The sequence below is a fragment of the Leuciscus leuciscus genome (genome assembly GCF_965113295.1).
Source record: "Leuciscus leuciscus genome assembly, chromosome: 17".
Taxonomy (NCBI): Eukaryota; Metazoa; Chordata; class Actinopteri; order Cypriniformes; family Leuciscidae; genus Leuciscus; species Leuciscus leuciscus.
In genome coordinates this window covers 23,526,933-23,543,588 of record NC_138741.1, presented here as the reverse complement: position 1 = coordinate 23,543,588, position 16,656 = coordinate 23,526,933, and the positions used below count along the sequence as shown (strand labels likewise).

Below are 16,656 nucleotides of genomic sequence, written 5' to 3'. Positions count from 1 at the left end.
TTCGACTAGCATCTAGTTGAGAAATTAAACAAAATTATGATAGATAGATTAAGAATATTAATATTATTTAGGCTATATTTACTAATACTTAGTATACTAATATAACAAATTAACGTAAACTATTTAATATTTTTTTATATTAATAATACTATAATACTAAATACATAAAAGTTAAAATGTCATCAAACATTAAATGTATATTAATATATATAAATTACAGTAGGCTATTATCATTATTGTTGTGTTATTATACATTCAATTATTATACATTATTCTTTTTTAATATATTATTCTAAATTGTTTTAATGTTTGTTTTGCCATTTGGTGTACTTTATTATTTCTGTGTAATAAAATCAAATAACAACATTAATAACGAGAAAAATAAATTATTATAGGCGAAGTTTACTAAACAAGTGTGAATAAAAAACTACATCTCCCGAGATCCACAGTGACAGCCATCATCGGAGTCCATGCATGGCCTGTTTGTTTGGGGAAGGGAGGCGTCTGTCCTCTCGCAAAGTTCTTCTGCGCTGCAGCTCTTGCTTCATTCTGAGATGACGGTGATGAATTGTCACAATGTGCTGTGATTCCTCACGCAGGCGGTCTGCTGTGTGTGTGTGTGTGTGTGTGTGAGGGGGGAGGTGAAAGTTCACCATGGCTTGGCCATATCAGGTGACAATGTGGAAAAGTTTGGCTGCCTCCTCAGATAACATTTCTCAAACTCTGAGAATGACAAGCGAAAGGAACTACAATGAAGTGGACGGAGAAAACGAAGCGCTGTCGTTCGGATATTATGACGACGATGATGATTTCGACACATTCACTGACGGGGACGGAGACTGCGGCTGTGATGAAGGAGGTTAGGGGATAAATCCAATTTTGCACTCATAAAAAAGGGCTCATCTATATTTTACGTGTTTCTATACGGGCGCAAAGTGTAATTCCATTACAAAATATGGTAACAGTAATTCCCTCTAAAATACAACAGTTAGTTTGTTACTGTAAGTCACAGAACTGTGGTTACTTGATGTTATTAGCCACCAAATTAATTAATATTAAATAAGAAATACTCAATTAAATATTCTGTAAGCTTCTTACAATGTTTGAGATTATATTTAAATGTATTATGGTTTTAAAAGTAGACCTACTAACAATAGTTTCGGCAACTAGTGTTTTGGAAACTTTGGTTGGTAAATATTTATGAGGGATTTATTAATAAGTTGTGGTAACTTGATATTATTATTATTATTTAAATTTTTTATTCAATTCTGCAAGCTTCTTACACTGTTTGAGATCCTATTAAAATGTATTTTGGTTTTAAAAGTACTGCTAATAACTGGTTACTACTGTAAGGTGTTTTGGTAAATGTTCAAGGAATTTATTAAAAAGGGGGCTGTGTTACTACATTAAAACTGTGGTGATTTGGCATTAGCCACCAGTATCATAAAAAAAAAAGAGCTACTTGAAACAGTGATATGGTTTTGAAAGTAGCGACAAACTGTAGTAGCCTAACTAAATTGTTACTACTAATTGGTGGAAATACTATGGTAAATATTTACAAGGGGTTTATTAATGAGTGCACACATTTATTACATTGCCTTACTTGTCTTACCTGATTTTATTTAAAGACCATCTGTTATATAAGTTTGTGTGATTCAGTTTGGCTATTTGATCTTTATGGAAGATTCACGTCGGGCGGTTCTTTGCCTCCATGTCGTGCGTTGAAATCGTTTAACGCACAGCTAGCCGTGGATTATCCTGTTTATACCATGGTAATTTGTCAGCATTGTCAAATTAAAGCTGTCATTGGTATTTGCAGCGCTAAATTTGAATGAAAGGACTAAAATGAAGGTCACTGTTATTTACGTCAGCTAGGCCTATTACTTGTTTAGATCTAACATTCATTCTGCCCGCTTTAAATTAGACACAGAGATAAAGTAGTGCGGTAAGGTTATGTTAATTTGATTTAATTATAATATTTATTTATGAATTAGCCCATGGAGAGAGAGAGAGAGAGAGCGAGAGAGATATGTGTGTGAATTACCTGCGTCTGTGCAGCGTCAATAATGAAGCTGTGAGTTTAATTACTTCAAAAACAGCGACGCTACAACCTCCTTATAAATAATGTAGAGATCCAGTAGCAAAGTTAATTTATTAACAATAAATGTCGCAGGGCAGCGTTGACAACTAGTTTCTGGGCTCCTGTTTCTGTTTTTGCACAGCGCTATCTTCGATCAGGGTTGCCAGGTCTGCATAACAAAACCAGCCCAATTGCTATTCAAAACATGGAATCAAAGCCAAAACTATCTCGCTTCAACCCGTGAAAACAGTGTGAAAGTAGCCCAATTCTGCAGGAAAACCACTGTCTCTGATCTCTGTCTGTGAGTGACGTATGTGTGTGCGCGCTTCAGTAAAAACAGTGCATTAATATAGAACAGTGATTAGACTTGGAACTACCCGTGCATACATTTTTTTTACCGTTTTACCAGAGTCGAATGTTCAGACAGACCATGGTATAATTTAACTTCATGCTTCAACTTACAATATTTCTTAGAAAACAGTTAGATTTTTAAGCTAAGCATTTCTTATGTTTCATTCCATTGTTTCTACACACAACTTTAGATGCAAACGATGATTGTCAGCTCAGTCAGCTGAAGTTTTCCTGGACTTTCCTGGAACTGGACCCGTTTAACAAACACAAACACACTGCTACTCCTCACTATGTGGTGCCCCTGTTAAACACTTCGATAAACACTGCAGGCTGTATTTTGAGACTAGAAGTGTCCCTCAGTCTCACCAAATGCAGTTGACATTCCTCAGCTGAGAGCTAGCAAGGTCACAGTCATCAAATCATCTGCAGCATGTGATATGAAGGAGTGGAATGCCAGTGTAGGCTGTGCCCACAACTCCACACTCATGCCCTCTACCAGTCATCCTGCTGATATGATTTAAACTGATGGGATTAGTATGCCATTTCTCTTTTCACTTCTTAGCTATACATGCCTAATTGAGACTGTATGAGCTTGTCCCCAGCAGATGTCATTAACGGCAGTTTGTGTCAACGTTCATGCCTCTTTTAGATGTTAAATTATTGTGCAATGATGCAGAATGATACTGTTTTGAAATTAAATAAATATGACAATTATTCTAATGCCGCCTTTAAAGATTCTATAAGATGTTTTATATCAAAACATTCATGGCTTTGGCTACATACAAAAAAAAAAAAAAAAAAAGTTTAGCCATAATTTTTGTTATCCTTACATGCAGCTCTTTTTTAGGTGTACTTTCATTTTGGACTATTATCATTTTGAATACATGACTTTCAATCAAATACTTTCTTTATAGGCTACAGTACACATAACCAATTTCAATCTTTTCTCTGACTAAAGATAACCTTGAATGATGCCGGTAACCATAGTGACAAGAAAATCGCAGACTTAGGAAATATCAAGGCTTTGTGTAGTTTTTTTGAAGATGTCATTTTTTTAGTAACCTTTTTTGAGTAATTCAATACACTCCAGCTGTCGTCATTCTTCAAATATTTGGTTATAGATGAGATGTGTCTCGCTCTATAAGCACAGATTACACTAAGAGCAAAATCTCATGCTATAGGCGACATCATTGACATGACAGACAATTAGCTGTTAAAGGCATAGTCCACCCAAAAATGAAACATAAACACAAAAAAAGATATTTTAAAGAATGTCGGTAACAATGTTTATGGTCAGCATTGACTTGCATAGTATTTATTTTTTCCTACTATGGAAGTCAATGGGCGCCGTTACCTGTTTGATTACAAACATTCTTTGAAATATCTTCTTTTGTGTTCAGCAGAAGAAAGAAACTCGTACAGGTTTGGAATAACATGAGGGTGAGTATATGAGGGTGAGTCTGTTCATGCCATACCCAAAGCCCTAATCACTACCACATTTCCTGGAAATATAAGGTTGTCACTCTTATTCCTATCAGAACTGTATATAAAAAGGGACATATATAGCATTACAGAACAAAACCGACAATACTACAGTACTATGCATACTATAGTGGCAACATAAATTAGTAAACAAACGTATACTGCATTTACCAATAGAAATCTATTGTAACAACGTAAAATGCTTTACTGTCACTTTTGGTCATTTTCATGCATCCTTGCTAAATAAAAATATTAAAATAAATAAATCTTACTGACCCCAAACTTTTGAACATTAGTTGTAGTATAGCGGTCACTAGCAGTTCATTTTGGCTCAGTTTAGTTGTTTGAATTCTGCCTTTGGTTTACCATTAACCAGAAATAGCCTTCGTGTTTATGATGCATATTCTCAAGCAGTGTTCCTGTGTTTGGCTGTTGTACAGTGCTGGGGTTCAGTGATCCGTTCAGCAGTGAGGTGAAACCTCGGATCCTGCTCATGGGCCTGAGGCGAAGTGGCAAGTCTTCCATTCAGAAAGTTGTATTCCACAAGATGTCACCCAACGAGACTCTCTTTCTGGAGAGCACCAATAAGATTTGTCGAGAGGATGTTTCCAACAGTTCCTTTGTCAGCTTCCAAATCTGGGACTTTCCTGGTCAGATTGATTTCTTCGACCCCACATTCGACTATGAGATGATATTTCGTGGCACAGGGGCTCTCATCTTTGTCATAGACTCTCAGGTGAAATGGCTATCTATCTATCTATCTATCTATCTATCTATCTATCTATCTATCTATCTATCTATCTATCTATCTATCTATCTGTGTCTGTCTGTCTGTCTCTATTGTTTTGTCTGTCTGTTTTCTATCTATCTATCTATCTATCTATCTATCTATCTATCTATCTGTCTGTCTGTCTCTTTCTGTCTGTCTGTCTGTCTATCCATCCCTATTCATCTATCTGTCTCTTTCTGTCTGTCTATCTGTCTATCTGTCTGTCTATCCATCCCTATTCATCTATCTGTCTCTTTCTGTCTGTCTATCTGTCTATCCATCCCTATTCATCTATCTGTCTCTTTCTGTCTGTCTGTCTATCTGTCTATCCATCCATATTCATCTATCTGTCTCTTTCTGTCTGTATATCTGTCTATCTGTCTGTCTATCCATCCCTATTCATCTATCTGTCTCTTTCTGTCTGTCTGTCTATCTGTCTATCCATCCCTATTCATCTATCTGTCTCTTTCTGTCTGTCTGTCTATCTGTCTATCCATCCCTATTCATCTATCTGTCTCTTTCTGTCTGTCTGTCTGTCTATCTGTCTATCCATCCCTATTCATCTATCTGTCTCTTTCTGTCTGTCTGTGTATCTGTCTATCCATCCCTATTCATCTATCTGTCTCTTTCTGTCTGTCTGTCTATCTGTCTATCCATCCCTATTCATCTATCTGTCTCTTTCTGTCTGTATATCTGTCTATCTGTCTGTCTATCCATCCCTATTCATCTATCTGTCTCTTTCTGTCTGTCTGTCTATCTGTCTATCCATCCCTATTCATCTATCTGTCTCTTTCTGTCTGTCTGTCTATCTGTCTATCCATCCCTATTCATCTATCTGTCTCTTTCTGTCTGTCTGTCTATCTGTCTATCCATCCCTATTCATCTATCTGTCTCTTTCTGTCTGTCTGTCTGTCTATCTGTCTATCCATCCCTATTCATCTATCTGTCTCTTTCTGTCTGTCTGTCTGTCTGTCTATCTGTCTATCCATCCCTATTCATCTATCTGTCTCTTTCTGTCTGTCTGTCTATCTGTCTATCCATCCCTATTCATCTATCTGTCTCTTTCTGTCTGTCTGTCTATCTGTCTATCCATCCCTATTCATCTATCTGTCTCTTTCTGTCTGTCTGTCTATCTGTCTATCCATCCCTATTCATCTATCTGTCTCTTTCTGTCTGTATATCTGTCTATCTGTCTGTCTATCCATCCCTATTCATCTATCTGTCTCTTTCTGTCTGTCTATCCATCCCTATTCATCTATCTGTCTGTTTCTTATCTATGTATCTACCTGTATGTATTTATGTATGTATGTATCTATCTATCTATCTATGTCTGTCTGTCTGTCTGTCTGTCTGTCTGTCTGTCTGTCTCTTTCCTATCTATCTGTCTGTCTGTCAGTCAGTCAGTCTATCTGTCAATTCAGTTCAATTCAAAATTGCTTTATTGGCATGACTGTACATAATACAATATTGCCAAAGCTTGGAATACATAGAATAATTATAAATACATCAAAATAATAAAATATTATAACATAACTTAAATTTAAATGTACAAATTAAATTAATTGTACAAATTAACAGTGTAACAAATTAAAATGTGTGAACATTTGATACCACAGTGTTTTAACATACACACACACACATTACTGAGGGTCACTGTGGACAGTAGGGAAACACACTGAGGTCAGACACACACATTACAAACACATTCACCTGCTGTCTCTCAGGCTGTGGCACACACACACACACACACACACGTATCTGGTAGCCAGTGCTGCTGTCTGTCCCTCTCCTAGTATGATCTTTATCTGATCTACTTCAGTCATGGCTGTAAAGTTCTTTATTAAGTTTGTGAATTTGTTTATGTAGAGGTCTCTGATTGAACTGTATTTGTGACATTGAAGGAGGAAGTGCGTCTCTGTCTCGATCTCTCCTGTCCTACAGTGAACACACACCCTTTGCTCTCGGGGTAACCAGCTCTTTCTGTGTCTGCCGGTCTCGATGGCTATAGGCTGTGTTCACTCAGCCTGTACTTGCTCAGGATCCTCACACACTGGAGATATTCTTCCAATTCATAATTTGATTTCAGATTTCAATAGAATTGTAATTTACTTTGTGTTTTAGTTTCCAATGTTCCAGATATGTATTTTTAGACTTTGATCATTTGGTTTCTTTTGATGTTTGTGTGAGAAGCAGTGCTTATCTGAGACTGGTTAGTGTTAGTAGAGTTAGTCAGGTTAGTAAGTCTCAGAACCAGTTGACTGAGGGGACTTTTTTTCAGTTCTTGGGTTTGTAGTGCTTTAAAATGTTCTGGCTGTCTAAAAATCTGTCTGTCTGTCTTCAAAACACACTATAATGTCTTCCTGTACAGGATGATTATGTGGAGGCTCTGAGTAGACTTCACCTCACTGTGACAAGAGCCTACAAGGTCAATCCAGATATCAACTTTGAGGTGTTCATCCACAAGGTGGATGGGCTGTCAGATGACCACAAGATTGAGAAACAGAGGGACATACACAAACGAGCCAATGATGATCTAGCCGATGCCGGTTTAGAAAGAATACACTTAAGGTTTGTATTATTATAACTGCTGAGATATTGTGGCAGTTTTAAAAATATCTTCAGATGTTGGAATTGTGATGTGAAATGTATTATTTCTTTCAGTTTCTACTTGACGAGCATCTATGATCATTCAATCTTTGAGGCTTTCAGTAAAGTTGTGCAGAAACTCATCCCTCAACTTCCCACCCTTGAGAATCTGCTTAACATTTTCATATCTGTGAGTAGCTGAACATCTTTTAGTTTTCTGTGTGGCCTACCTCACTAGTTTTAATATCTTGGTTTCACTTATTTTCAGTCTATTATCAGTACTTAGTGTTGAATTAAAGGCACACTATGGCGTTTCCGTTTTTCTCAAACAGCGACCCCTAGAGTCGCTGTGGAGTACTTGTATTTAACGTTACTCTCGTAAATACCACTCACGCAGAGCCGTCTCTGCACTCTTCCGACCGTGCTTTCTTCATTTTCTTCGTCGACTCTGCCATGATTCACGTCTGAAATGCATGCTAGTGTGTTTCATAGAGGCTGCTTCATATGTTGTTGATGTATGTGACGTCGTGCCGTAAAGCAAGTTGTGATTCTCGCAAGATTTGGCGGGGCGCCACCTCTCAAACGTGCATTGCTGGTTTTGCCAGCGGCGTTTACACAAAAAAAATAAATAATTATATATATATTTTTTAAAAAAACCTTTTTTTTGTGTGCATGAACTGAGGTAGCAAGAATTGACCAATTATGACGTCATTGGTTGAGCGATACACTAATTATAACTTGTAAAGTGGTTTCAGTATCATGCAAGAACATGTCAAAAGAAATGATGCATTTGATGTGTTTTGCTAATCATTTTCACGTTTAGACGCATAACCAGAAAGCATAATTTGCTATCTGTTGCGCATTTATATATGGTCACATTCATCAATTAGCATGGGGACATTTGCACTGTCCTGTGATTTGCCGCTTGAAGTTAAGTACAATGGAAAAAATATTCAACATGATTATTACAAAACCCATTATTATTTATTATGATCTCTCTCAAACGTAATATAATTTCATGGTGCTTGTGTTTTATTTTTATGTTGATCAGAAAAGCAATTACATTTAGCAGAATCATAAATACTTGAGCAGTTCGCCAGCTGGTGGCAGCAGAGGGTAAATTGACATGGTAAAAAGACTATGCTATAGAAGTATGAAAGCTGAACAATTTATAGATTTGACATTATGGAGATTGAAATCTCTTAACCATCTGCCAATGCATTGTTATATTAATCTGCTTTTTATGCATTGTATGGTTTGATAGATTGATTCATGTCCTTGATCTCTGTCCCTACATTGTGAAAATATTTTAATAAAATTATTTACATAGACTGTTGTCAAAGTTTTTAAAAAATAAATGATTACTTTTATTCATCAAGGATGCATTAAATTGATCAAAAGTGACAGTAAAGACATTTATAACGTTTCAAACGTTTTCTAAATAAAATCATTTCTGTTCTTTTGAACTTTCTATTCATTAAATAATCCTAAAAGAAAAATTATATCATGGTTTCCACAAAAATATTAAGCGGCACAACTGTTTTCAACATTGTTAATAATAAGAAATATTTTTTTAGCACACAATCAGCATATTGGAATGATTTCTGAAGCATCGTGTGACTGAAGACTGCAGAAAATTCAGCTAAATTGTAATGATTATTTATAAATATTTTTGATCAAGTAAATGCAGCCTCTGAGACCATAAAAGATCATACTTTTGAATGAGATGAACGACGTAGCTATTTAAAATATTATACAAATTATTTCATTTTATTTAAAATTTATTTAAAGTATTTAACTGCAGTTTAAAACCTACCGTGATGCTTTTACAAACTTAAAAACATCAGTCACAAAAGTCACATTTTATTTTTAGAAGAGGATTTCTAGTCTTCCAACAGCTTTTATAGAATTAGATGCATTTTCTAACAACAGTACTTGCAATTCAGTTGATTACTTGGTTGCGTAATTCATTTCCACTTCAAAGTGTTCTAAGATATGATGTCCTGTTCCACTGCATTTCTTCTTAAGAATAACTGCTGACCCCTAACCCGGCCCTGTGCTCTCATTGCAGAATTCAGGGATTGAAAAGGCTTTTCTCTTTGATGTGGTTAGTAAGATTTACATAGCGACCGACAGCAGCCCTGTGGACATGCAGACCTACGAGTTGTGTTGTGACATGATAGATGTGGTTATCGACATCTCTTGCATCTATGGGTGAGTGACACCAAGATTCCCCACCATCTCAATCCCATACAGTTCCCTCCACAGTCACAATTCGCTATGTAACACGTTCTCATCCCATAGACATGAAGCAGCATGGCAAGCCTTGCACTTTCCCTCACTATAATTCTTTTTTGCCATGCATCTAAAAATACACACAAACATTCTACATGCAACAACTTTGTTTCCCTATAGCCATTGCTGGCTGTGATTAAATCTTTTGTGGATTAGCAGCATGTAACTCTGGGATATGTAAACACTGGCTTTAAACATTGGAAGGGCAGAGAGTTGCACCTCCAGCACCATCGACCCTATTTGTCCTGTAATTTGACGGGACACCGCGGTCTTAATAGGTACAGGAACGCAGGCCTGACCCGGGGCCGCACAGCTGTCGGTTCGCAGTGGCTTGCAAGAGCAGATGGGCCACCTCAGCACTATTCCATGAATTGGGGAGCAGACAGTACTGTTAACCCTGCAAATTTGAGCTTTAGTCGGTAACTGAGAGGCATGGAGTGGTTATATTCAGTTCGGCCCATTTTTGCATGCCTGCTTGTGGGCTAATCTGTAGAATATGACTTTTATTTATATTTGTACATTAGTCGAGCCGCTGTGGAATTAATTTCCACCAGCCAGCTTGTTTATCACTCATTGAAATTAATAAGCTACTTATTTTTTCCCCTATTCATCATGTTCGTATTGATCCGTGCTCTCAGTATCAGGAAGCTTCAAATTACACGCTTTATTATGTCATCTCAATTTGCTCATCATCTTTTCTGTGCTTTCTTTTTTTGTGTGAAAATTATTTCTATATTTGTAATATCCATGCATAATAGCATAAAATTTTTGGTTTTAAAAGCAGGGGATTATGACAGGGCATCTGTTCATTTTGATAATTATGATATGAATCAACATCTGTTCCACACAGATACAATTTCACTTCTTTTTTTTTTTTTTCAACTGTAGTCTGTTCTTTAGCTAAATTGGGAAAGGAAGCCGCCCGTCAGGGACGTTCATTACGGACTCATTATTGAAGGAAAAGTGCAAAAAATAAAATGCATGTAATGTCTCTGGAACACAAGGAAGACATGATGAGAGGTGGTTTTGTTTGTGATTTGTTTGAATTTTTCTTTTATTTATATATATATATTTATATATACACACAGATTGACTGGAGATGAGGCAGGAACTCCATATGATAAAGACTCCATGGCCATAATCCACTTGAACAACACTACGGTCATGTACCTAAAAGAGGTCACCAAGTTTCTTGCCCTGGTGTGTTTCCTCAGGGAAGAGAGTTTTGAGAGGAAAGGTGAGCTTTCTGGACAACGAGGAAATATGTGTGGTGTAATATTATTGTTTAAATCTGCCCTTTTCCATTTAGGGGAGACCAGGGCTAGTTGTCACATGGAGAAGTAGTCTCAATGGCCACTTAGTGTCTTAGGGTGCTTTCACACTGGCAGTTTAGTTCGGAACGGGGCACGGTTCGCATTTAAAAAAATAAAATAAAAAATTCGCTAATGTGAAAGCCGTCATGTGGACCCGGGTGCGCACTGGGGTACCGAACTCGAGACGACCTGGAGGAGGTGGTCTGAGTTTGGTTGCACTGGAACCGTGCCGCGGTTCGTGTGAATGTGAAAGCAACACGGACTCGGGTGCGCACTTGTTCAGGAAGAAAAAACACAATATATTGACTTGTGTTCTGTTTTATTCGCCGAGCACGTTTGCGATGACGTAAGATGCACGCAAACACACCAGGATTGAGTGTCAAATGAGCCCAGTGTAAAAGTACCCTCAGTAACATTGAGATTTTGAGTCCAATGATAAAAATGGTTCTTTAGCAGATTTAGTTTTAATCAATTTGTTCAAAACCCTCTTAGCCGTATGGTTCATTACTTTTTTGTGAGTTGAATACAATTTTATTATATATTTAACTTTATAAATATTATTATTAAATATTATAAATATTATTTAACTGTTTAAATGTAGCTGAAAAGCCATTGCTTAATGGCAGGTTTTCATTCTCATGATCATATACACTACCGTTCAAAAGTTTAGGGTCTGTACGATTTTTTAAAAGAAGTCTCTTGTGAAATACTATTACAATTTATACAAACTGTTTTCTATTTTAGTATATTTTATGTAATTTATTCATGTGATGACAAAGCTGATTTTTCAGTAGCCTTTACTCCCGTCTTTAGTGTCACATGATCCATCAGAAATAATTCAGATGTGCTGATTTGGTGTCTGTTATAACTGTCACATTTGATCAATTTAAAGTAAAAATCTTAATTTCTTTAAAAATAAATTATCCCAAACATTTAAACTTAGAAAAAAGAACAAATAATTGTCAATAAACAGTTGATTCCTATTGTGACAAGTTGCCACATGTAGTGGCATTCTCCAATAGCAGTTAAAATTAGTTTAATTGAACTGAGGATTTGCTTTTCTTAGCAGTGATGGTAGAAATGTGATTTTATATAGATGTTATGAAACCAAGCACAAACTGGCTTTTAAAAAAGTAAAACAGAAATACTCAATGGAGTAAAAAGTGACAGCAAGCCCCTGTCTCCAGTTATCAATAGCTATTCTTTTTACTGCTCCACCAATTTCCATTCTTTAAAGGGATAGTTCCTAAAGGGATAGGACCTGTATGAGTTTTTTTCTTCTTCTGTTGAACACAAAAAAAGATATTTTGAAGAAATTTGGTAACCAAACAGTTGATGGCAGCCACTGACTTCCATAGCAGGAAAAAAAGACTATGGAAGTCAATGGCTACCATCAACTGCCCGGTTACCAACATACTTTTGTGTTCAATAGAACAAAGAAACTCATAGGCTACAGGTTTGGAACAACTTGAGGGTGAGTAATTGATGACAAAATAAATGTTTTTGGGTAAACTATCCCTTTTAGTGTGATCAAATGTGACAGCTGATAGGAAAACTAGCATGCGCCATATATTTTTTAACAATTCCTTCATGCAGCACATATAGATTAAACTGAGACAACAGGAATAACCTATAGATCAGCTTTTACTAAAAGCTTTTAGCAATTACAGCTACAGTACATTTGTCTTAAATCAGTCAAAAAGGAAGCTGCTGGTGTAAGCTGCATTCACAGAGAATGGGATAATTAGTGAAATCCTTGGGTGGCTAATGAAGTTTGAAGTATTCATGCTAGGAAATACTAAGGGGGTTAGGGAGAGTATCATGAGAAATCTTATTAGTCAGTGGGGAAAACAAGGCATATTACATAGGCGTGGATTTGTTCAGAGGAAACCTACAGCACTGACTTCTTTGATGACATAACTTAGCGTTTAAAGAGAGTAATAGTAGTATATACATTATAATTATTTATTCACGCTAATAGATCTTTAACTGAACTGATTAATTTTTGCCAGAGGCTATTTTACACTAATTTAAAACAGCAGTATTTTCTTTGCACTTAATGTAAATAGTATTTAGATTTTATACTATACAAATAGTGGCAGATAATATTTGCACCTCAATGCAAATTTTGTTTTCTAAATGCTCAAATCACGACAAAAAAATCAGCATTTTTCAGACTGGACCAGCCAGTGTGCATGTGCAGTCATTAAGCACGTGTCTCAGAACACTGCAGCTGTCTTTAAAAGCTCTTTTTGTTATAGAAACAGTCAGTGACTATGACTTTACCAATTTTTAATGTAGACGGTGGGACTTATTCTCCCATTCATAGGATGTGTCCCAATTAAAAAGCTGCATCCTTCGAAGGACTCGGACTTCGAAGGTCACGCCTTCGAAGGCCGCGAAGGTCAGACTGAGCGTTATTAAATGGGACGGTCTAGCCTATGGAGGACTAGTCTTGTCCCCTAGCAACTGTGACAGCTGCCATTGACTGACCCTAAAGTTTGTACTGGACTTTTTTGAAAGTTATATTAAACTGTCTGAAAACAAAACAGGGTTCACAAACTGTCTAAATATATTATTCACTATGGTCCATTTCTGTAAATAATAAAGAGTATAAACTAGATTGCATAATCGCATCTTAGTAAGATATCAACATTTGACCCCTTTAACATACTTTTTTTATTTTTACATTTATATTATTAAATATTTGAGTAAGTTGAAACTCAATAATTGCATTTAAAAGTGTAATTCGGCAATTTCTCTCAAAAAATCCTGTCGTCACTGGCACGCAATAAATTATGGGGTAGGCAAGGTCTCGAAGGATCCATCGGTTGTATCCTTTCACGGGAAAACGAAGGACGCATTTGAACGAGCCTTCGAATTGGGACAGTCTTCGCCGTGCCGCATCAAATGCATCTTTCAAAGGATGCAGCCTCGGATTCGGATATAGCAATATTAATATGAGTATATGAAAATTATAATGAAATATGTAAATATAATATGAATACCATCTTTATATACCTTAAGTCTTTGGTTAAACTTAATATTTCATCATTTGAGAGTTCATAAAGCCAGTTGACACCCATCAAGTGGTACTGAATATTGAACACTTGCTTTCATAATATAGCTATGTAGGTGTTACTAAATGTTTAATGTAGATTTTTTTTCATTCTCTGGATCAAAGCTAAATGACATCTCTTGTTATGTGTGTCAGTCTTAATTCAAAGTGCATTTATGCAGTGGTCTAATTTGGGATTGGTTCAAACGACTTTCCTACCGCAGGCTAGTTACACTTCTCTTTGCTCACACAGGACTTATCGACTACAATTTCCACTGTTTCAAGAAAGCCATAGAGGAGGTGTTTGACGTGCGCTTGAAAGTGCAGAGGAGTCGAAAGCTTCTGAGCCAGAGGAGGTGGAGCAGACAGACCGTGCCAAACGGGACTCAGGTGCATCCTCATTGAAGAGCATTGAAAGCCGTCCAGCCTGTTACAGTGACTCGAGTGTGAAGGATTCACGCAGACTTTGCTTGAGCTCTGAGTCTTTTTCAGGGCCACTTACTGCTCTTCAGCAATCCAAAAGGGCAATACAGACCTTTTAATTCATAAGTATTTATATTTATCAATGCCCCTGCTGACGTTTTTTACTTTGCCATTTGTTCATGGTTAAATGGCCGTTCAGTTTCATAAATATTTTGCTTTATTAACTTAATTTAATTTATGTTTGTCAGAAACTTCTTTAGGGCCTCTTACTGCTCTTCAGCAATCCAAAATGAAAATACAGACTGTGTTGTGCATTAAATATCTTGCACGTCTAACTTAGCCATCCATGTTTTAACTGTTTGCAAATAATAATAATACATTTTATTTATAAGAATTCAACAATGCAACATTTTGTATTTACTGGCTTATTTAAAGGCTTAAAATTAAAAATTACGTTGCTATTTTAATTCATAATTATTTATGTTTATTACCCCGCAGATGATTTTTGATCCGATTTAATCTTTTTTTTTTTTTTTTTTTTTTTACTTGAAGTTGTAAAGTGTATCAGAAACTTTAAGTTAAAGAAGCAAATGATTGGTGGTTTTGCGTATATCAGTGGTTCTCAATTAAGGGGCTGGGACCCACTAGGGGGCCTCAGCAAACTTCCAAGGGGCCTGCAGGATGACTTAAAATAATATACAGTATATTAATATGTTTTTATTAACACCATTAAAGTCACCATGAAATCAAAATGGCCAGTTCCTATTTTTTTATGGGATATTCCAGTATTTATCCTTCTCTTCTCTGATGATGTGTTTTTCGGCACAGGGGCGGGACAACCTGTCACTCACATGAGATCACAGCAATAGCAAACTACAAGGAACCAATCAACCGCCCTACATTTTTTTTCCTTGTTCGAGAAGCCGTTTCACTCTGACATATGTCACAATAGAGAAGAAAAGACTATTGCAACTTGTTTCATGTTGACTTTAATACTAATGTTATAATTAAAAACTTTAATATAGAAAAATATATTATTAAATATATACATTTATATTTATAAAAAATAGATAAAATCAAGAAGACATATTTCTTTTTTTCTTTTTCCCCCTTTCAGTAGTTGTTAGGGGCCAAGTACCGAAGGTGCGTAGACACCTATTGTATTCTTTGGCATTCTTATTATTCTTCCATTTCTCACGTTTATTTTCACGTCAATTTTCCCATATCGGCCATTTTGAATTTTGTAGTAAAATGCTTTATTTTACGAACGCATTGGCGCATCGTTACGAAACTATGTGTGTGTCTTCGCCACCATGCCCTGACAGTACTCAAAACGTTTCGGAGCAGCGCCACCTTGTGATCAAAAGTTATAATAAAGTTTCCAGAAATGCTAATTTGTAATGAAACTGGTCTTAATAGATTCTTTGGGTCATGCCGAGAACATACCAATTTTGCCATAATCGGCAGAACTTCCTGTCTGCCATTTAGATTTTCTTTAAAAACCTACTTTTTCTAACTCCTTCAAGACTGTTGATTGGATTTTCACCAAAATTAAATTGTTTTATCTGTAGCCCATGCCGGCAAAAAGTTATGGATTTCATGTCGATAGACGAAACTGTTTTGGTATACCGCATTTACAAAGTTGATGCGTTAATGCCAAAATGACTGAGGCTATGTGATGCTTTGACATTTTGACACCAAACTTTGTGTGTCACTGTCACTTTACTCTGACCATACCACATGAATTTTGTATTAGCGCCAACTATTGGTCAAAATTGATAAACCATTAAATCATACTACTATTGACTGCATTTATGATTTTACATCTATTTTACCTAAAATCATCTTAATGTCTTTAATTGCTCGTTGTTGCAGTTGGTCTGACACTCTCAGCCATGTTGGCATGACTTACCGTGTTCTTTGTGCTTGGCCCCGGTAATTGCTGCTTGCAGCTATATTTGTTTCGGTTTGTTTCCCAGTTTATGTTTATAAAAAAAGATTTAAAACAAGCAGCTTTGTCATAAATAAAACAGAAATACTGGATAAAATATCTTACTGTCACACTTGCTGTGTATATAATCAAAAAGACTTGAGGAAATGAAAGCAAATGGAGTTTTAATGAACAGCGTAACACACTAGCTTACCGTATCAACATCAACTCAAGACAAAGGACTGAGTGAACCTTAGAAACTAAGGGCTTAAATAGACAGGGATGGTAATCAACAGAACAACGAATAGGTGAGGACTAATCAGTAACCATAGTAACAAACAAGTGGCCGGAAAACTGATAACAAAGAAA

At 36.3% G+C, this 16,656-nt stretch overlaps 1 protein-coding gene across 1 annotated transcript; it reads left to right on the top strand.

Moving 5' to 3' along the window:
* The first annotated feature begins 467 nt into the window (after positions 1-467).
* rragd (ras-related GTP binding D) lies at positions 468-14,824 on the top strand. Its single transcript, XM_082143157.1, has 7 exons — positions 468-859; positions 4,354-4,649; positions 7,051-7,250; positions 7,344-7,458; positions 9,340-9,482; positions 10,652-10,800; positions 14,188-14,824. The coding sequence occupies exons 1-7, from the start codon at positions 655-657 to the stop codon at positions 14,337-14,339; spliced, it is 1,260 nt and encodes a 419-aa protein (XP_081999283.1). The 5' UTR covers positions 468-654; the 3' UTR covers positions 14,340-14,824.
* Positions 14,825-16,656: the final 1,832 nt, after the last annotated feature.

Coding starts and splice junctions, on each gene's coding strand:
- rragd (XM_082143157.1), top strand. CDS start 655: ATGGCTTGGCCATATCAGGTGACAATGTGGAAAAGTTTGGCTGCCTCC. Junction 4,650..7,050: donor TCTTTGTCATAGACTCTCAG/GTGAAATGGCTA, acceptor CTTCCTGTACAG/GATGATTATGTGGAGGCTCT. Junction 7,459..9,339: donor TGCTTAACATTTTCATATCT/GTGAGTAGCTGA, acceptor CTCTCATTGCAG/AATTCAGGGATTGAAAAGGC.